This window comes from Miniopterus natalensis, chromosome 8 (assembly GCF_054644295.1).
Source record: "Miniopterus natalensis isolate mMinNat1 chromosome 8, mMinNat1.hap1, whole genome shotgun sequence".
Taxonomy (NCBI): domain Eukaryota; kingdom Metazoa; phylum Chordata; class Mammalia; order Chiroptera; family Miniopteridae; genus Miniopterus; species Miniopterus natalensis.
In genome coordinates, this window is record NC_142088.1 from 1675037 (window position 1) to 1695469 (window position 20433).

Sequence of the window (20433 nt, forward strand, 5' to 3'; positions counted from 1 at the left end):
AAAGTCAACTGCCCACTTGTTACCTTCAGGGAGGTAATGATGCGGGAGAGGCCCCCACAGGCCAGGCCGAGAGCAGCTGCCGCCCAGGTGAGGACCAGGCCAGGGTCTTGCACAAGGCCACCAGAGGCCTTCACTTACCACACACATGCGCATGCACACACATGTACACACACACATGCACACACATGCACACAAAATGCACACACACACTCGTACTCACCACCCTCACACCCATGCCACACATACCACACAGACATACACCACATACATACATATACACACCACACACACACCCTACACACCCCACACACAAACCCCACATACATGTATATACACACCACACACACACACACACAGGTGGTAAGCACATGGGAGGCAGGGGCCCTGACCTTGAAGACACTGCAGCCCTCACACTGGTCCTGGAAGGATCCTTGCTCAGCCCTGGGTGAGGCACTGGGGCCCTGCAGATACATGTGGGGCCCTGACCACCTGTGGGAACCCGGGGATGCTCTGGGAGTCGGGGGCAGGGTCCCTGCCCCCAGCAGTGGATCCTGGGTGAGAGGATTCACTGAAATGGCCAGGAAGCATCCCCACAGGGTCAGGAAGCCAGGGCCTCTGCAGGCACACTTGCCACCTCCCATTCCTGAAACCTCCCTCATCCCCAAGACCCAGGACACTGGGGCCTCAGCCAGAGGCTTCCTCCACCTGGTTCCTGTCCTGTAGCCCAAATCACAACTCACCTGTGCCATCAGCTTCCCAGGGAGAAGCGGGGATAAGGGGAGACAATTGCCCCAGTTCCTTCCATCTCTCATGGCCGAGTTTCCAACAGGTGAGGCCAGAGGAAGCTGAGGCCTGGCAGGCAGCCCACTGACCATCCCCTTCCAGGTCCTGAGGACGACTCTGGAAACCCGTGTTCCTTGGGGCTATCACTGCAGCCAGCACACCTGGGCCCTCTCCTGACCCGAGCAGGGTGGCATCCCCTGTGCTGTGCTAGTGTGGACCGTCTGAGGGTGAGAAGGGCATGTCCTGGCTGGGAGGTGCTGGAGGATGGGGCAGGCTGGGGGCTGCAGGAACCTCAGGGGGGTGGCCTCAGCTCAGAGGACATCTGGGAGGGACTGTGTGGGAGCTCCCTTCAGTGATCCAGAACCTTCTAGAAACCTGTCTACATGTGGGAGAGTGGGAAGAATCCTGAATGCTGGATGGGGGTGGGTGAGGGTGCACGGACATGCAGAGGAAATAGCAGGTGAAACCTCAGGGACAGAGTGGAGGCAGAGGCCTGCACCTGAGGGGTGGGAGGCATTCTTGGGGATTGTGGGGGGAGCTCAGCAAAACTGAGCAAACCTGGCCCTGTCATATCTGAGCAAACCTGGTCCTGTCATATCTAGAACCACAGTCCTCTGAGCCAGTGGTTCTAGACACTGTGGAGGGGTGGGGGCACCTTCAGTGCACACATAGGCCTCACCGCCATTGGCCCCAGCCAAGGTCCCTGCAACAATACCTGCCAGAGAAGATGGAGTCCAAAGGGTCTAGTGCTCCTCCCCCACCCCCACCCAGAAATACTGATGCTGCCCAAATTCAAGGATATCCTTTTAATCACAAACTACCCATCCACAGTCTGGCCAGAGGTGGGAACAAACACATCAGAACACTCCCCAGAAATAATGACAGCTATGTCCCACTCCCTCCTACCACCCAGCTCCATTTCCTAGGGTGGCCTTCAGCTCCATTGGGGGCTTCCAGGTTAACACCTGCACTACTACAATTCTGAATCCTATTAGCCGATCTCAGGTGGGGTGAGGGGACTTGGGCCTGGTCTGCTGTCAGGGCCCAGGAAGCTATCCCCAGCCAGGCCCAGAGCTCCCCAGCCTCCCTGCCTGCCTGCAGCCTCAGTGTGGGGGCAGCTCCCAGGCCGCGGCCTACATGATGCCCTCAGTGCGCTTGCTTCTCCAGGCCACCAGCCCTGTCATGAGCAGGGTCACCAGGACGGGCACCAGAATGAAGGGGCAGAGGATGCTGCTGGGCGGGTCCTGCAGGGCCCGGCCTGAGGCGGGGCAGCTTCTGAAGTAGCGCTGGTGGACAGCGACAAAGAACTTGTTCACCGCTGCATTTGGCCAGAAGCAGTCCAGCTTTTTCATCACGTGCATGGTGCAGTCTGCAAGCTCTCCATAGCTCCTACAGATGGAAAAGCAGGTGGTGAGTCCCTGGGTAAGGAGGGGACTAAGACAGAATCCGAGTGAGGGGCTCTCCACGCCATTCCCCCTGCCTTAGCAGCTCCTAAAGCCCAGGCAGTGGCCCTAAATCTAGGAGATGAAGGTCCTGGGTGGCTCCCATTGGGGCTCCCCAGATGTCCTGCATATTCTGAGACCCTAGAAGGTGAGCTGGGGCTAAGGGACAGTCCTCCCTGCTCCTGAGATCCAGCAGCTGGAATGCCACAATAGGGGCAGACTAGAGGTGGAGCAGCCGAGTACCTTCAGATGTCAGCCTGGGGCAATGAGCCCTGGGGTGGGCAAATCTGCAGCCCATTCAGAGGAATAAATTAGTGAACTTGAAGACAGGTTGGTAGAAATGACCCAAACTGGAACTCAAGGAGAAAGGAGCTCTGGTAAATTAGCAACACTCTCAATGATATCAACTCCACCTTGTAATCCCAGTCCCAGAAGAAGAAGAGGGAATGGGGAGGGGAAGAGATATTTGAAGAGATAATGACTGAGGATTTTCCCAAAATAATGAGACATCAATTCATACACCCAAGAAGGTCATGGTACCCCAAACAGGACAAAAACCAAAGCAACAGCAACAACAAACAAACAGCCACACAGACGTGTCAAAGTCAAACTCTGAAAACCAAAAATAAAGAAGAAAAAACCCCAAGAACTTGGAGAAAAGACACCTCCAGGGAACAATAATATGAGTTACACCTGACTTCCCATTGGAGACTATGCAAGCCCAGAGATGATGGGGGCGCCTTTATAAAGTATTGGTGGGAGTGATGGGAGAATAAATCATCTGCCCGGGATCCTATACCCAGCATCATTGTGCTACAAGAAATTTAAAGTTCATCAGCCAAGAGAACAGAACAGAAAGAATTTTGGACCCACACAAAGAAATGAAGAGCTCCATATATAGTAAAATGAAGATATTTAAAAGAAAGTTTTCCTTATTTTTATGTATTTATTTTTTTGTTAATCCTCAGTGGAGGATATTTTTTCCATTGCTTTTCAGAGAGTGGAAGGGAGGGAGGGGGAGAGAGAAACATTGATGTGAGAGAGACACATCACTGGTTGCCTCCCACACGCACCCTGACCGGGGGTGAGGAGTGAACCTGCAACCCAGGTATGTGCCCTTGACAGGGATTGAACCTGTGACTCTTTGGTGTGGGGGCCAAAGCTCTAACCACTGAGCAACACCAGACAGGGCATTTTTCCTTATTTTTAATCTAAAAAGTGAGTAAATGGAGCAGAAGCCATACATTAATATTGGGGAGACACAGGGAAGCTTTCAAAGCCCTCCCCCCCCATCTGCTATCTTACCTGTCACTATTTTGCCTGCCTGGCTGCTCTCTGGGTCATTACCCCAAGTGCCCGGGCGCAGGGGGCCTCCTCCAGTCCACATGAGTGGGCAAAGTACATAGGGCCGGGAGGGAGAGGGCGGGCAGAGACAGCAGGGGGTGTGCAGGACCCAAGCCCACTGGGTGCCTGACTGTCCCAAGTGAACAAGGACTCATGTTTCAAGTAGAAAACAGAAGTGGAAGGAGCCACAGATGTCCCGACAGGCTGGGTCTCATTGTGAGAAAAGAATCAGTTATGACACGTCGAGCACCTGGCACATATAAGTGCTAAATGTGTCGGGTGTTGTTAAAAACTAAGTCCAGCCTGGCCAGTGTGGCTCAGCAGTTGAGCATCAATTTATGATCCAGGAGATTGAGGTTTGATTCTCCATCAGGGCACATGCCCGGGCTGCAGGCTTGATTCCCAGTCGGGGGCGCGCAGGAGACAGCCAATCAATGACTCTCTCATCACTGATGTTTCTCTCTCTCTCCCCCTCTCCCTTCCTCTCTCTGAAACCAATAAAGATATATTTAAAAACAAAACAAAACAAAACAAACTAAGTCCAGCCCTTTGGGTGGTTGTTGACCCGTGTTACAAACACTGGTCTGAATGACCGTCTTCTCCCCGCCGCAGACCCACTGATCCCACGGGTAGTGTGTGGTGTCCTGCAGACCCAGTGACATTCTACCCTAAACATTGTCCCCCATCTTCTGTGCTTGAGGAGTGGAGCCGGGGTGTCCCTAGAAGGAGGTGTCACAATCTCTGAATGGGAAGGAGCCCCCGACCCAGGAAGCTGTGACCCCACCAGCGCCACCGGCCCCACCGCCCCCGCGCTGAGGCCGAGCCCGTGCTGGGGGGCTGTTCTGGGATCAGGCGCTCTCTCCCTGAAACGCTATCCCTCCAGTCTGCAAAGCCGCCCCCTCTAAAAATAGCTGCAGGGTGCAGCCGGGCTCTGCGTCCTGTTATTTATACGGAAGCGACAGCTGAGGGGTTCGGTAAATACTGTGAGTTCCGTCAGCGAGCGTGTGATAAAAGAATCCCCTTGGAGCAGAGGCAGTTTTCTCCTCAGGACACAGTACTGACTAAGGGCCCGAAATAATCCAGAAAAACGTTCTGGTTGCGCTCTCTCTCCAGTCCTCATGGAACTGAATAGTTGTCCATTTTTGGACAGAACTTTCTATTCCAGGCGGGGCAAACCCTGCTGGGACTGCTCCTGACCAAGACCAGGGGCGTTTCCAGTCTCTCCAGGGCCCAGGCCACGGCTCCTGCACCATGACTCACGGCTGCTCACTTTGGACAGGGAGTGTCCACTGTGGCCCATAGGCTCTAGGGACACTCATGGTTGCTGCTGTCCCCCAACTAGCTCTGGGTTCAAGTCCCAGGTCCACCTCTTGTCCCGAGTGATGCTGGGAGCCTCCTCTCACCTGTTTGAGCCTTAGTCTCCTTATATTCAAATGAAGACACAGGTACCCACCTGACAGGGTTACTGGGCACATCCAACTAAATGGCGCCCATAGATGGACGTTTTCTCACTGCCTCCTCCCCGACATCTGCTGTGAGGCTCAACCGGGACCCAGTTCTTGTTCTGTAAATTCGCCAATGTGTGCCTAAGCCCTCAAAGGCTGGAGGAAAAACCACTTTGGGATTCTGGTTCCCTTTATCTGGCTACCATTGGCCTCCGTCTACCTGGGATAATTCGCAACCTGGTGGCTTCCAGCAGCTTTAGATACCTGCTGGGGAAGGGGCAGGTGGCACCACCTGGCATCCTGGCGGTAGGACAGGTGAAGATGAAAGTGACCCGTTGTTTGAGGCTGGCCTGTGGGGTCTGTCAAAACGCCAGACCGACATCAGGGGTGGGGCGTCCGGTAGACGGAGAGGGGCGAGGGTGGGGGCGAGACAGAGAAATACCCACGGTGCCTTTGGCTGCACAGCTCTCCTGGAAATGCAAACGGCTAATAAGCCCCGGGGGGAAAAGTTTAACCCCACTATTAGGAACAGAAGAAGCTGATGTCCCAACAGGGTCCACTTTAGCAGTGAGGATGCTTCATGCCGGGGAGGAGCGGAGAAATGAGGCAGGCACTCTGGTCATCGCTCACAGGCGACGAGCCGGCAGCATTTTCCTGCAGAGCAGCTTAGCACTACGTATCCACAGCCTCAAAATCGTAAGCACCCTTGGACCAGCAACTCTACTTCTGGGAGTTACCCTAAGTTAATAACGTGAAACGCAGACGGAAGCAATGCGAGGAGGGAGCCGCTGCAAATTCATAATTATGAAAAGCCGTAGCTATAGGACAGCGACGAAAGAAACTGCTCATAGGAGCCTCTGCCCCGTAGTATTGAATGAGGCAGGGAGGCATTTGTAAGACGCGGGGAAATCTGCACGCTCCAGTGCTGGGCAGAGGAAAGCAGAGGAGGCCTGGCCCTGTAAACGCTGTGGTTTCGGCATAAAATGCCTCCGGGGGACGGCCACCCAAGGGTCCTGATACGAGGGACTTCTGTTCGAATGTCGCGTCCTCGGAAAGGCCTCATGTGATGCTTCAGCCTCATCAGGCTCCGGGAAAGTGGGGCTTCGCTGGTGAGACGGGTCCTAGTGGAGCCTGTGCTTTAATTCATGCGATTGCTCCCGCTGCTGGTTGCGTGGCCAGCGGGTCAACACCGCACGGCCAGGGGGAAACACTGCCCAGCCAGGGGGAAACACCGCACGGCCAGGGGGAAACACCGCACGGCCAGGGGGCGGCCAGGGGGGAAACACCGCGCGGCCAGCGGGAAACACCGCACGGCCAGGGGGAAACACTGCACGGCCAGGGGGAAACACTGCACGGCCAGGGGGAAACACGGCACGGCCAGGGGGGAAACACCGCACGGCCAGGGGGAAACACCACGCGGCCAGGGGGAAACACCGCACGGCCAGGGGGTCAACATCGCCCGGCCAGGGGAAAACACCGTGTGGCCGGGACAGTGTAAGATGCAAACAGAGTCCCGCCGCCCTGCCTGGGGCAGTCACCTCCCTCACCGGCAGTGAAACAAATGCTGCGGGAAGGGAGAGCCCGAGGCTGGCGGGTGCGGGAGGGACGGCGGGAGGCCCAGCGCCATCCTGTGCGGGGCGCGGTACCTGGGACAGAGGGACGCTGGACCCTGGGAAAAGCGGCGTCACAGCCCACGGGACACCGGCAGCCACACCTGTAACATCTGACCGATCACAGCACCCTCACGGGGAGACTGATACGCCTACTCTCAAGGTGAGCAGATGCAAACTAGTATAAAGGGTGTGGAAAATAAAGTTAACAAGCGCGACTCAGCGACCATGGGTGAGGTTTCTATTCTCCAGAGAATCAACCGTCTCTTCGGAAATCCCAGGATCCTATTATTTAGGCAGCAGACAAGACTCGATGAATTCCCAGAATGGAAACTGGAAATCAATGCTCTTTGACTGCGATATTACAAACTAGAAATTAGTTAGAAAATGATATATTTTTAAAACTTGAATTTGTAGAAATGAAAGATAACTCATAATTTGGGGGCCAAACAAGACTTCAAAAATTCAGTTATAGGAAAAAAAATTCAATTACAGGCTATTAGAGAAACAATAATGGCGATGCTGCATGTAAAAATTAATGGACTAGAGCCAGACAGCACAAAATTAAATTATCTTATTACTAAACAGAAAGAGGAAATAAATAAAATAAGTATCCAAATCAAGACATTTGTAAAAAGAACAAAATAAATCTCTCCAAAGGGCAACTAATTTAAGTGCATTGATAATAATTAAAAACTATTATTATTTATTCTTAAAAACAGGAAAGTAAATAAGTAAATTCAATAGTTGATTCTTTAGAAAACTGGGTATAATGAAATCAACACATTTCTGGAGAGTCTCATGTAGAAAAAACCCAAAGAAAACATCAATATACAAAACCACAGAGAGAAGGTGAGAAAAAATGAGATTACCATGCAAAAAATGTATATAAAAGCATTGAAAAGTGTTTGTGTTGGGGTACTTTGGGGGAAACTGTAAACTACCAAATAAATATTGCCTTAAAAAGTAGAAAATCTGAAAACAACAACAACAACAAAAGGAAATGTTATTTAAAAATTACATTCACAAAAGTTCTTTCAAATTCTTAGGATTATAGAAAAAAAAAAATGTGGAGCCTCCCAGTTCTTTTAAAAACTTAACCAAGCCCTGGCCAGGTAGCTCCATTGGTTCGAGCACTGTCCCAAAACACGCCAGGGTTGGAGATTCGAGCCCCAAATACGAGAATGAACCGATGAATGGAGCACATCGCTGTCTCTCTCCTCTCTCCCTTTCCTCTCTCCCTCTCTCTCTAAAAGATCAATTAAAAAAAAAAAAGTTAACCAAACCCGGATTCCAAGTCTGGGAGGATGGCATGCCCACGAGCCCGGAGCAACAGATGCACTCCGAGGTCACTTATAAATAGCCACAGACGTCCTATGAAAAACGCTAGCAAATAAACGTAAGCTGGCCGGACAGGACGCGCTAAAGCAGGTTTATTTCAGGAAAGCTTTAAACCTGTTATTGTCGAATCACATTTCACCAAGTCAAAGCAAACACACACGGTCATTTCAACGTAGGCCGAGAAGGCATTCGGTAAAATTCTGCATTTCTGATGGAAAAGAAACAGCCTTGTGAATCACGAAGTTCTTAATGTGACAAAAATCCCTCAACCCGCAAAAATCCCTCAAACTGATTGCAAACGTCGTGTTTACTCCTGGAGCCCAAAGGCATCTCCATGACAGTCACGAATCCACCTATTTAATTTTTAGGTGGCTGGGTCTGCCTCCCACCTCATGGTTTCCGACTGTGGTGTCAGGGCTCCCGCCCGGGGCTCCCAGAATAGTCACACGGAGCCTTTCCAAATCAGGGCGGCTGTCTGCTCACCAGCCACTTCCCCTGGTGACAGAAAGCCACACGTGGCCTGGCCTGCGTGGGCTCGGAGTGAGGGAGCCAGGCCACCCACCTCCACAAAGGGCCTCTGACCAGGCGAGTGGCCCTCAGGACAGATAACTCAGCCGGGTGGTGGCGGATTCCCACACAGCCACGCCTGCGAGAGCTGTCAGGCTGCACAGCACAGGGCGGCTTTTGTTTTTGACGCCTCAGGGACTGTAAAAGGAAGTCTGGTTAACTGTTTGATTAGAAAACACTTCAGTCCAGGACACGGCCCCAGGCCTGGGGCCTGCCGGGCTGCGGTGCACGGGGACCTCACCCCTCACCCCTCATCCGACGGGCAGCGGGGAGTGTGTGGGTGGATCCTGCACCGCCGAGCCCTCCCCGCACCCAGGTCAGAGAGATCCGTCCAGTGGGAAGGTCCAAAGGGACCGCAAAGCAGCCGAGCGCATCTCTGCGGGCCCAGGGCTGACCACAGAGCACCGGGACAGGAATACAGACTTTTTAAGATGAGTGGCTCCAAGGTTCCTACACAGTTTATCTCCTTAGGTTATAGAACAGGAGCTTCTGACATCTTGGCCAAAAAAACCACACCAAAAAACAAACCTGAGACCCTTTAGTCCGAGGGCCGACGCTCTAACCACTGGGCCACACCAGCCAGGTCTCAGCACAACTTTTCACGGCATTCGGCAAAGTGGTTTTTCAGTTCTTTTGGAAAATGGGCCTCAGAACTGGCGGCTCCTCGGCTGGTCTGGAGGGCCCTTGGTGGCCCAGCTCGGGGTCAGCAGGGCACAGGGGGTCCCCAGGGAGCAGGCTGTGGAAACCTGGGCCCCAGAACCCAGGACTGTGTGACCAGAGCAGCCAGGAGCCGAGGAGGCCGCTGCACTAAGTCCGGCAGCTTCGGGGCAGAGAGGAGGAGGGGCACCGGGAGGGTGAGAAGGTGACGTGGGTTCTTTGGGGGGCTCACTGAACTCTGATGACTGGATGCCTCTGACATGGTCCCCACCTGAGGTGACACCTCGGAGCCGGCAGCTGGGTGGAAAGGGGAGGAGTGGCCGGCCTCCGATCTCTAAATCCCCCAGCACCTCCTGTCTTGGGGAGAAAACCCCACATGCGGTCACTTTAAAACCGACCATCTAGCTGGGTTCCCCATTTCTGAGATTCTTCCCTTTCCTTGTTCCGCTGTTTCTCCCCCCGACACCCACAGGAAGTTCTCTGGAAATGAGGGTTCCCAATGACACACTTCTCCTTGTTCTCCAAGGCTCCCCAAATTAGATTGTGTTTCCAGTTAATGTATTCAATTATGTTAAATTTCCATTAGGGAACCCGGGCTGCAGAGAACACACTCACCCCCGGGACGTGGGGACTGGCCCGGCGCACGGAGCGGAGCGGACGCCCCTGATCCCACGCCCTGCAGGGACCTGGGCAGGGACCTGGGGCAGGGACCCGGGGCAGCGACGGGCAGACACCCTGAGCTTTCTCAGGCTGGAAAGGAAGCTGATCGTTGATAGTGTGGGTGGCGCCCCACGGGTCAGTCGAAAGGCCCTGAGACCGAGCTAAGAAATTCTGCCTCAAGGCTGCAGCATCCGCACTGGACTTGACAGACCCCACGACCGCGGAAGACGACGCCCTGAGACAAATACTGTTATAGACGATGTTTCCTACAGCGGGTTTAAAGGGGATTCCATTCCCACTGTGCGCACCTGCGTGGTTTCCCTGGTCACACCTACATCCCTGGTATGGTAACAGGTGTGTTTACATCTACATCTGTGTCTCTGTCTCCATCTCCTTCTACTGTCTGTATGTCTGCGCCTGTATCTGTGTCTATACCTACGCATCTCTCCCTCTATTATCTATCCATCTACCTGTCTATTCATCTGTCTTTCTGTCTATCTATCCATCTTGGCTTCTGAACACCATTCTTTAACAAAAGGAACCAGGGCTCCTTGGAGAAATGTCTGATTCCAGGGCCGGGGCAGAAACTGTAAGAGATGAGCCTGGAACATCTCAGTGACACCAGAAAGTGAGGAACCGCCCCTACAAGGACGGGGCAGGTCAAACGGACACAAAAGCCAGTTGGAAGGTGTCTGACAGCCGAAGCTGAGACAATTTAAGGACCCTTGTGACGACAGTCCAGATAATCCAGGACCACCTCCCACCTCAAGGTCAGCTGGGGGGCAACCTTAGTTACCCTCATGTGCTTCCCCTTGGCCATGTAACGTAACACCTGTCATTTAATGTAACATGCCATGTAATGTAACACGTCATGCAGTGTAACATGTCATATAATGTAACACGTCATGCAGTGCAACATGTCACATAATGTAACAGGTCATGCAGTGTAACATGTAATATAATGTAACATGTCAAGCAGTGTAACATGTCATATAATGTAACATGTCATGCAATGTAACGTTCTATAATGTAACGTGCCATGCGATGTAACATGTCCTATAATGTAACGTGCCATGCGATGTAACATGTCCTATAATGTAACGTGCCATGCGATGTAACACACGCCATGTAGTATATAATGATGCTGTTAGAATGAGGGCTTTTGTCCCCTGCTCCCTCAATTATCTTGATTTTATTTATTTTTTAAACTATTTTTTAAAATGTTTTTATTGATTTTAGAGAGAAAGGAAGAGGGGGAGAGAGAGAAACATCAATCGGCTGCCTCCCGTACGTACCCTGACCAGGGACCCAACCCCACACCTGGGCATGTGCCCTGACCGGGAATGGAATCCGTGACCTTTCGGAGCACGATGCTCACAGCTGAGCCACACCGGCCAGGGCTTGATTTTCTTTTGAAATAAAAGGGATTTGCCAGCCCTCCCCGCACCTGGTGCTCCTGTTACGGCTGCATCGCCAGGGGCTCCGAGCGCCGACAGCCCTCCTGGGCCTGACAGGTAATGATCCCTGTTTGCTCCGGGCCGTCGGGAACTGGCTGTGGTGGCCTCAGTTTTGAGCGACATCACCACCATTTCTGTTTGCGGGGAACATCACTATTGTTACCCCGTCTTCTGCTAGGCAACCAGCCTGCCGTCAGCTGCACAGGCCCACGACCGCGCAGGCGGAGGCGGGCAGAGCGCGCCTCCAGGACCCCGGGCCTCCTCCCTGGACACGCGACAGACAACCTTTGGCTCAGGCCCAGTCACTCGGCCGAGGCGCAGGCCGAGCTGCCTGCAGAACAGGCTGTTCTGATTTTTAGCAACTGCCCCTGCCCCTGGTTTCTTACCCATGATTTGCTTTTCAGTTTAGAAAAGGAGACTTTGAAGGACAAGAGTGAGGGGACCCTGCCGTCCCCAGGGCTCCCACTGGCCTCTTTTTTTCTAACCCTCACCTGAGGATATTTTTTCCAGTGCTTTTCAGAGAGAGTGGAAGGGGAGAGAGAGAAACATTGAGGTGAGAGACACATCGACCGGCTGCCTCCCGCCTGCAGCCTCACTTGGGCCGGGGACCGAGCCTGCAACCGAGGTACATGCCCTTGGTTGGAACCGAACCCGGGACCCCTCAGTCCTCGGGCTGACGCTCTAACCACTGAGCCACACGGGCCAGGGCTCCCGCTGGCTTCTTCACACCAAGTTCTGCTTGGGCTCCAGTGGGCTGAGGTCCTGGCCCAGGAGCAGAGAAGCCCTGACCCCTGGAGGGAGGGGGAGGCAGTGGATGAGCCTGTGGGGGAGGAAGAGGGGCATTTTGGCAGAAGGACTGAGTCATGAGGGGAAGGGCTCTGTGCCCAAGGTCCTCCGTGGGGTGCCATGGCCACCCCTCCAGTGACAGCCTTCCCGTGACTCCAGGGGGCTCCTGGCCCTGACCAGTGTGGAAGGACAGCCTAGGCCTGACCACGGGGACCAGGGGAACCAGCTTGGACATCCCTGCACACGGGCGCCTGGCAGAGGCTAGGCCACTCAGGCCCCTGGGCACTCGGCTCGCTCTCTGTGGTCCCCAGATGCCAGCACTTGGATGGGCCACAGGCATCTCAGGCTGGACACGGCCCTAACGGGACCCCTGTCACCTGCTGCCTTGGGGACCCCTGCAGGAGACGCCAGGTCATCATGGACAGGAATGCCTCCTCCCCCTCACCTTCTGCACTCACCTGTCGCCGGCTCCTCCATCTCTCTCCATCTGTCCCCCACCCGTGGACACATCCTGTCACCATGGACTGTGATGAAGAACCCCTCACGTGGACTCGTGGAACCCTCTCCCCAGGCCCTGGGGCCCTGAGGTCCCCTGGCCACGTCCCTCCCGCCAGGGGACACACGGGACTCACTCGACGGTCTTGCCCCAGTCGCACCAGAGCGGCTTCCCGATGGCTTCCATGTCCACCTTGAACGGGGCGAGGCAGAACTCCTGCAAGATGGCGTCGTGGTCGACGTCCTGGCAGGCGGTGGCCGCGAAGAGGTGATGCACTGCAAGCACAGCACGCGGGCCGTCACCCCCTGGCGGCCGGGCCTTTCCATCCGGCGCACACGGACCCCGAGGGCTCCCGTCCCTGGGGGGCTGCCCTGCGGTCTGACGGGTCCCGGGGAGGACTGCATGCCCCTTCCCCGGTGGTGACCGCCACTTTCCCCTGGTGGGATGCATGGTGGCACTGGGCGCAGGGTCCAACACTCAGGCCCTATGTTACGCTCACCCAGCCCTGATGTGTCCCCAACGCCTCCACTTCACAGACGTGGAAACTGAGGCAGCGAGAACGGTCGCTGGGCCGGACCCAGGCCCCACACCGCGATGCTCCAGGCCCCGCCCGGGAGAGAGGAGGAGGGATCGCCTGTCCTGGGGGACGCAGCAAGACAGGGTCCTGCCCCAGGCTTGTGGGGACCTGGCGGCACCACCCGGCCCAGACAGGCTCACCGCCCCCGGGAGCCTCCGGCTCGTGCCCCTTGTCTGATATTTAACAGCTAGAAATAAACAGGCAGTTGCCACGTGGCGGGTCCTCTCCTCCCGCCCTGACAAGCGCGGGATCAGGAACAAAACCCCGCCGGGCAGGCGGCACACTGACCCTTCGATGCGGTTCGAAAGGCACTGGAGGCGGCGGGGGCGGAGGCGGGCCAGAGAGCTGCGCCCCTGCCCACCCCAGGCCGCCCCCTCCCCAGCCCCAACCTCTGCTTTGTCCCCTTGCGCGGGGCAGGCGGGGTGGGGTGGTGTCCTTCCCAGACCCCTTTAGGGGCACGATGCTGGCCCGCCCACTGTCCCCAGGCTTCGCTCAACCGTCCTCTGCTCAGGGGCTCCACCTGCCACCACCCTGCCAAGACGCCCACCTGGGGCACAGGTGAAGTGCCAGGGCTCCTGGGTGGCTCAGGGGGCTCAGACGCGGAGTTAGGGAGAAACTCTAAGCCCCCTGCTGCCTCATCCAAAGGGCGAGGGTCGAGGGCCTCCTCTCTGATGGTCCCACCCCTCACTGCCCCCGAGGAACTGCCCTGTCTCCCCACCAGGACACGTTTCCCTGCAAACCTCGGGCCCAAATGTGGCCTGTCCCCCTCCTCTTCCCCCGTCCCTCATCTCCTCTCCCCCTCCAGGTCCCGTGGCCCCAGTCCCCTTCCTCAGCGCCCCACTTAGGGGGCAGAACATTTCCCTCCTTTCTGAGGACCTTTTGTGCTGCCCGGTCACCTCTCACTCGTGTCTGCCACACGTGTGTCCTCCCAGCAGCTCTGCATGTTACCATGTGTCAAATGAACTAGGCGGCAACACCCACTTTTCTGTATTCCGTGCACCCCCCTCCCCAGTCCCCATCGGGAGAAGCCTCGCTCGGCAGGTTCTGCCTGGGCCCACAGGGTGAGGACCACCCGCTTCCAACACCCCCTGGGGCCTGCCACACCTGGGGGAGCCAGATCCCCAGGGAGCCACACGCCTGCTTGTTACTGAGGCCCCAGGGAATGACGTAAGCAGGACTTGGTTTGAACACGTTCCCCTCAGTCTTCCTCAGCCTGCTCTGAAAAAGGAAAACCAAAACCAAGGCAACAACTGAAGAAACAAAAGCTATATCCAGGAAAAACTCCTACTCAACCGTCAAGGCCCCGCGAACTGCCACCCTCCCCGCCCGGCGCAGCACACAGCCCTCCGACCCTCTGACCGCGGGCTGTGACCGGATGCCCCGTCTCATCTTGGTTCCTTACCATACCTGTGTCTCTATCAAGAGCCACCCTCCACGTTCCCTTTGCAAGCAAGTTGGCTGCCATGGGTAGAACGCCCATCAGGTTCTAGGTGGGCCACAGGGCAAGCCCAGAGCCTCGCTGCCCCCTCCCCACTGCCGCATGCTAGGGAAGCCCGTCCAGGCTGGTGACAGCCGCAGCTGCACCTCCGGAACTCTCTGGAGGCTCCACTCCTTCCCCCTCAATCCCCTGCCCTCCCCCAGCCAGCCTCCCTCCCCAGCCCCCGCCCGCACTCCCACCCCAGCCCACGCTGAAGTAGCCCAAGGCTTTTAAACCAAACTCTCATCACCCCGGCTAACATCCAGCAGGTGTCCCCTTTGCCCCTGGAAGGAAACCTGAGCTGCAGACCTTGGCCCAGAGGATGGGTCCTCCCGCCCGGCCCCGGGTCAAACGCTCCGCTCGGTCACAAAGGTTTCCAGAAAGTCCCCAGTCAAGGGCTGCGCATAGCGCCCTGGAGGCTGGAGGCTCTTCCCAAGCTCCTCGGGGCTCTGGGCCACGCTCTGGGCGCCCCCCACCTCCAGGGCTACACCCTTGGCTTTTTCCTTCTGCATAAGTAGCACCTTTAGGTGCCTTGTGTATATGGAGCAGGGCTCCCCCGGCCGCGGCTGGGCCTTTCTTCCAGTGGGTCCTGTCCCGGCTTCTCCCTCCCACAGCCCCTCCTGGTCATTACACAGGTCACCCACTTGTACGGGGCAGGGAGAAGTTTCCAAGAGCAATGGCTTAGTGCTCCCCCAGCCCCTTTACCTGGCCATCCACCCAGCCGGCAGCCCTTTCCTCTTACAGATGGGCCCACGGAACCTTCCAGAGGCAGCAAGCGCCCACGCAGAGTGGGCCGACCTGGCGTTGATGTTACCGAATTTCTGTTTCAGTGACCATGTTTCTAGACCTTTCCCTGGTGGCGTGGGCCCTGCTATGGGACATGTGAACTGCTTTTATTCCCGTTGACCTGTGACTACACTGCAAGCGTTAGTATCCAATATCTGCCTGTCAATCGCTGCCTTTTGCCTTCCCAGGTGATGTCTGGCTCAGGATCCTTCCTGGTGAGCATCTCGGGCGTGGGGTGCAGAGCCCTGGGGAGCAGGTGGGCGCTGCCCAGGCCACGGGTGGGTCACTGCTTCCTGCCCCCTGGTTGCCTGCAAACTCCGCGCTCACTCAGGAGCTACCAACAGGAGCGGCCCAGAGGCGGGCTGACCTGGGGTTCAAGCATGGCACATGTGGGGGGCACTGTCACTGGGGTGTGATGGAGGCTTTGAGGGGAACTGTAGGGGGCAGAGGATGGGGTCACCACCCAGGGTGGTGCATGGGGGTGGCCAGGGGAGGCTTCCCAGAGGTGGCGGTCATCCAGCAGGGGCGGAGGTGGTGTGGCCTGGTGGGGCCCGTGGGGACCGGAGTACAGGGAGCAGAGGGCAGAGTGGACATGGGCCAGGTGAGACGGGACAGCTGGAGTTCTGGTCCCTGGTTCCCCAGAATCCACTGTGGGAACCCACACAGGAGGGAGGGAGCCATCAGGGAGCAAAATAAAGGGGACCCTGAGGCCTCATGGGAATAAAGTAAGAGGCCTGGCTGGGGGCTCAGGCCCAGGATCCCTGGGACCCTGTGAGTCTCGGTCTCTGTGTCTCCGTGGGACCTGTGCCAACCACGCAGCTTGGGGTCTGAGCTTTACACGGCGATGGAGGTAAAGTCTTTCTTTCCAGGTCAAAGAAAACACTAAAATGGGACACGCACAGGAAGAAAGCTCTTCCACGGGCCACAACAGCCTCATTGTGTTCAGAGGAATGAGGCTTGTTTGGGTTGGAGCCCTCCGGCCCGCTGTGCGGCCATAACCCTCCTCACGGAGAACAAACCGGCTCTCCAGAAGCCTCACCCCACCCAAGGTCACTGTCCTGTAGGGCGGGGAGGGTGGGTGACCAGGACATCCCTCTGGGGGCTGGGACAGGGAGTGGAGGGCCAAGGGCACCTCTGGTGTGCGGCTGGGGACAGGGCAGAGTCCTGCCAGTGTCGTGGTTGTCTCTTCACTCACCAGGAAGCAGGTGCCAGGCAGAGCAGGTGCCACAGGCACAGCATGGGAGCTAAAGCCACAGGGGCCACCTTGGCCACCTCCTCTTCTTCCTGTCCCAGCTCCTGCTCAACCTTCTCTGCCACAGTGTCTCCGCCTTCAGGGGGTCTTCTCTGAGTCCCCAATGGAGCAGGAGGCTTTGGGCAGGATGGCATGTCCTTCTCAGAGCCACCGAGCACCTGCCACCACCAGGCACTGTCCTGCAAGGGACACGCCCAGCTCGAAGGTTATGGGATCACAGGGCTGAAAAGTCCACCCTGTGGGCTCAACCTAGGGGCTCAAAAGGTGTCAGGAGAGCTCTGTCTGGTCATAGGCAGGTGTCCCTGCCCTCCGTGGCTCACAGGACCGGCCCTGGCAGACCCAATGGAGAGGAAAGAGCTTGCCCACAGCTCGGGCAGGAAACAGACTCACAGCCTGGGCTCATGGCCTTGGGAAAGACAGGCTCTGCGCCCGGCGGGCTCCACTCTCGGGGACAGGAACCTACACCCCGCCGGGCTCCCGCCACACCTTCCCCAGGCTCTGCCAGACGCCAGTGCGAACAGGCAGAAGCTGTGGAATCGGTTCACTCTGGGGGAAACCAGGGGGAGAGACTTTCCCCATGAGCCATTTGCCTGAAGAAAGGACCCTAACTCAACATTTCCTTGGCGCGCTGCTGACCACCACGTCCGTGTGGACAGGGACCTTTCTCAGCAGCCCTGGCCTGGGACGAACCACACGCACACTGACTGGCCTGGGCCTGTGGGAGGGAGGCAAGAATCCAGAAGCTTCTCCCAGCGGGAGAGTAAATAAGCACACTGAGCTGATTAGCAGTAAGGCTCCTTCCGATCTGGGCTCCAGGACTCAAGTGCCTCTGGGTTTAATGTGACTCAGTCCCATGGGCTGCATTCCCTGGGATGTCCCCAGAGGACACAGTCACCCGTGTGTGTATACAAAGTCAGATACTTCAATGACTACAGCAGCCTTGCAAAGAGAACCCCACACCCCCGCAGGACCCCAGGAAAGGTGGGTGTTTCCTAAAGCAGTAAGGCTCCTTCCGATCTGGGCTCCAGGACTCAAGTGCCTCTGGGTTTAATGTGACTCAGTCCCATGGGCTGCATTCCCTGGGATGTCCCCAGAGGACACAGTCACCCGTGTGTGTATACAAAGTCAGATACTTCAATGACTACAGCAGCCTTGCAAAGAGAACCCCACACCCCCGCAGGACCCCAGGAAAGGTGGGTGTTTCCTAAAGCACATGACAGAGGAGTTCACACAGGTCATCGCGGGCCAGCCCTCCCGAGTGACAGTGGGCTCGTCCATTCAGGAGCTTCCACTGCAGTCACGGAGAATGACCCTGGGTCTGGAAACACCCTCTTTTGTTTCTTTTAAGTCATCACCCAAGGATATTTTTTCCATTGATTTTTAGAGAGAGTGAGGGCGGAGGAGAGAGAGAAACATCGATGTGAGAGAGACACATCTATTGGCTGCCTCCCGCATGCACCCCAACCAGGGCGGGGGTCAAACCTCCAACCCAGGTACGCGCCCTTGACTGGAGTCAAACCCACGACTGTTTGGTGCGCAGGCCGACGCTCTAACCACCGAGCCACATGGGCCAGCGCTGATCGATGAAAAAGTTTTCAGTGGCTACATACAAACTGCCGACGTGAATGTGGTCCCACCAGAGCCTCCTGCAGACGGGAGGGTGTGCAGAAGCCCAGAGCAAGCGGAAATCACGCGCGGAAAGCAAGCGGACTGAATGAGAAAAGGAGCCGGACTGTGAAACCGCCGCAGATAAGCTCCCGAACCCACGAACTAGCCCACTAAAAAAAATGCCACGAGCCCTGCTGGGTAGCAACGTCTCCGTCGCCACAGAGATCTGGCGAAAGCCGCAGCTCGGGAAGAAACACTGTGTGTTCCATAGCCTGCTAATGACTGCCGGGCTCCACGGGCACGCTTACCGATAATCTCGTAAAGTCGGGTTTGTCTTTTCCGAGATACACCACTAGCCAGACCCCTCGGAACAGTTTAGGACTGCGGGGCTCTGGACTTTCTCCAGGACGTGCACTGTCTTCTTGGTAAACAAGGAAGGTCTTTATATGCGACCACGACACAGTTTTATTTACACACGCTTCAGAGGGCGCAGCCTCGGAACTACGGTAGAGGACGTTTATTTATGATTAAAAAAGACACAACCGAGCTCTCTGCCTTGCTAAAGAGAAACGTCCATTTCTCAGGAAACCAAAACAGTAAGTTCCATGTCAAGCCAAGTGGATCTTAACACAAAAGAAGAGAATATTATTATTTTAAGATTTTGCCTTTCACATAACTTCAGCCAAAACACTTCAGTGGCAAGATCAGTTTTCTGATGATATTCTACTGACGCTAAGGGTTTCCTGCAGATCCCACCCTCCTTGGCGAGGTTTGTGCATAGCGAGAGGTGGGATGGCACGGCGCCCGGGCGGTCCTCAGCCCATCCCCTCCCGCGTGGGACCCATCTCCAGGGTAAGCCATGCCGCCCCCAGCTGCAAAAATAGCAGGGGGCTCACCCCTTCCCTGGCACCAGCAGGTGCTGCTGACCACACCACCCTTTTTGGGGAAAGGTTGAAACCGGGGCCCCTGGATTTTTCCACTTAAATGACCTATTTATTTAGTTTTATTAAAAGGTACCTAAGTGGCCCTGGCCCGTGTCGCTCAGTTGGCTGGAGCCTCACCCCGAGCACCCAAAGGTTTCAGGTTCAATCCCCGGTCCGGGCGCATGCAGGAGGCAACCCACTGATGTTTCTCTCTACATCCATGTTTCTCGCTCTCTCTTTTCCTCTCTCTAAAGATCAACACAAGCCTATGCTCGGGAGAGGACTCAACAAATACCTAAGTGAAAGGTGCCTCTGCGGGGAATGAGTCCGGGGGCTCAGCCCGTCTAAAGAGGTTTCTCAGCGTTTTATGGAAACTGCGCAGGGAGGTGAAGGCGACACTTTCCTGCTGAATTTTGCTGAGTCCGGGGCTGGGCCCCGTTCTCCTGGGGTTCGCTTAGCCCGCCCCCTAGAGAGGGAGCCAGCTCGCCCCAGTCCCTCCAAGTCCATGACGAGGCGCCGAGCGCCCCAAGTTGCTGGGGATCCCCGCCGACCCCCGCTCCGGCCCGGGCGACCTGGGGGGCTCGTCTGCAAGTTGGCGGCTGCTGGGCGGCAGCCTCAGGTCGTCCGTTTCCACTGGTTTCCAGGCCCCGGCCCCGCTTCTCCTTCCCAAACGCGCCACCGGCCGCGGGCCGCCCCCGCACCGGCCCGCACGCGGCCGCCTCGGAAGCCCGGGGCGCGGGGGAGGCGCCTCGTGCCCCCCGGAGCTCCCTGCCCCCCAGGTGCCCCCAAGCTGCTCCTGCCCCAGAGGGGGGCGCCCGGGGCCGCGGCGCCCAGACGGCCGGGAGGAGGGGACGCTGGAGCGCGCACCCGGTGAGCTCCCGGCGCTCGCTGCCCCGCGAGGGCGCGGGCGGGCCGGAGCCGCGGCGGGGGTCGGGGGTCGGGTCGGGGGTCGGGGGTCGGGGGTCGGGGTCGGGGGTCGGGCCGGCCCTACTCACCCAGCAGCAGCCAGACGCCGCGCCGCGGGAGGCCGCGCAGGCCCGGGGCCATGGCGCGCAGCCGAGCCGAGGTCTGAGCCGCCGCAGCGCCGGGGGCGGGAGCGCAGCGCGGGAGGCGGCCCGCCCGGCCCACGGCCGCTCCGGGGGGGGGGGGGGGGGGGGGGGGAGCCCCGCGGGGCGGGGACGGCGGGGAGCGCCACCGGGCGGGGAGCCTGCGGGCCAGCACC

At 57.1% G+C, this 20433-nt stretch overlaps 1 protein-coding gene across 1 annotated transcript; it reads right to left on the reverse strand.

Annotated features, from left to right (window-relative positions):
• Positions 1-1916: 1916 nt before the first annotated feature.
• Positions 1917-20258, reverse strand: RAMP1 (receptor activity modifying protein 1). Its single transcript, XM_087819349.1, has 3 exons — positions 20207-20258; positions 12725-12863; positions 1917-2172 (listed from the first exon to the last, which is right to left on the reverse strand). The coding sequence occupies exons 1-3, from the start codon at positions 20256-20258 to the stop codon at positions 1917-1919; spliced, it is 447 nt and encodes a 148-aa protein (XP_087675475.1).
• Positions 20259-20433: the final 175 nt, after the last annotated feature.

Coding starts and splice junctions, on each gene's coding strand:
- RAMP1 (XM_087819349.1), bottom strand. CDS start 20,258: ATGGCCCCGGGCCTGCGCGGCCTCCCGCGGCGCGGCGTCTGGCTGCTG. Junction 12,864..20,206: donor CGGCGTCTGGCTGCTGCTGG/GTGAGTAGGGCC, acceptor CTGTGCTTGCAG/TGCATCACCTCTTCGCGGCC. Junction 2,173..12,724: donor GACTGGGGCAAGACCGTCGA/GTGAGTCCCGTG, acceptor TTCCATCTGTAG/GAGCTATGGAGAGCTTGCAG.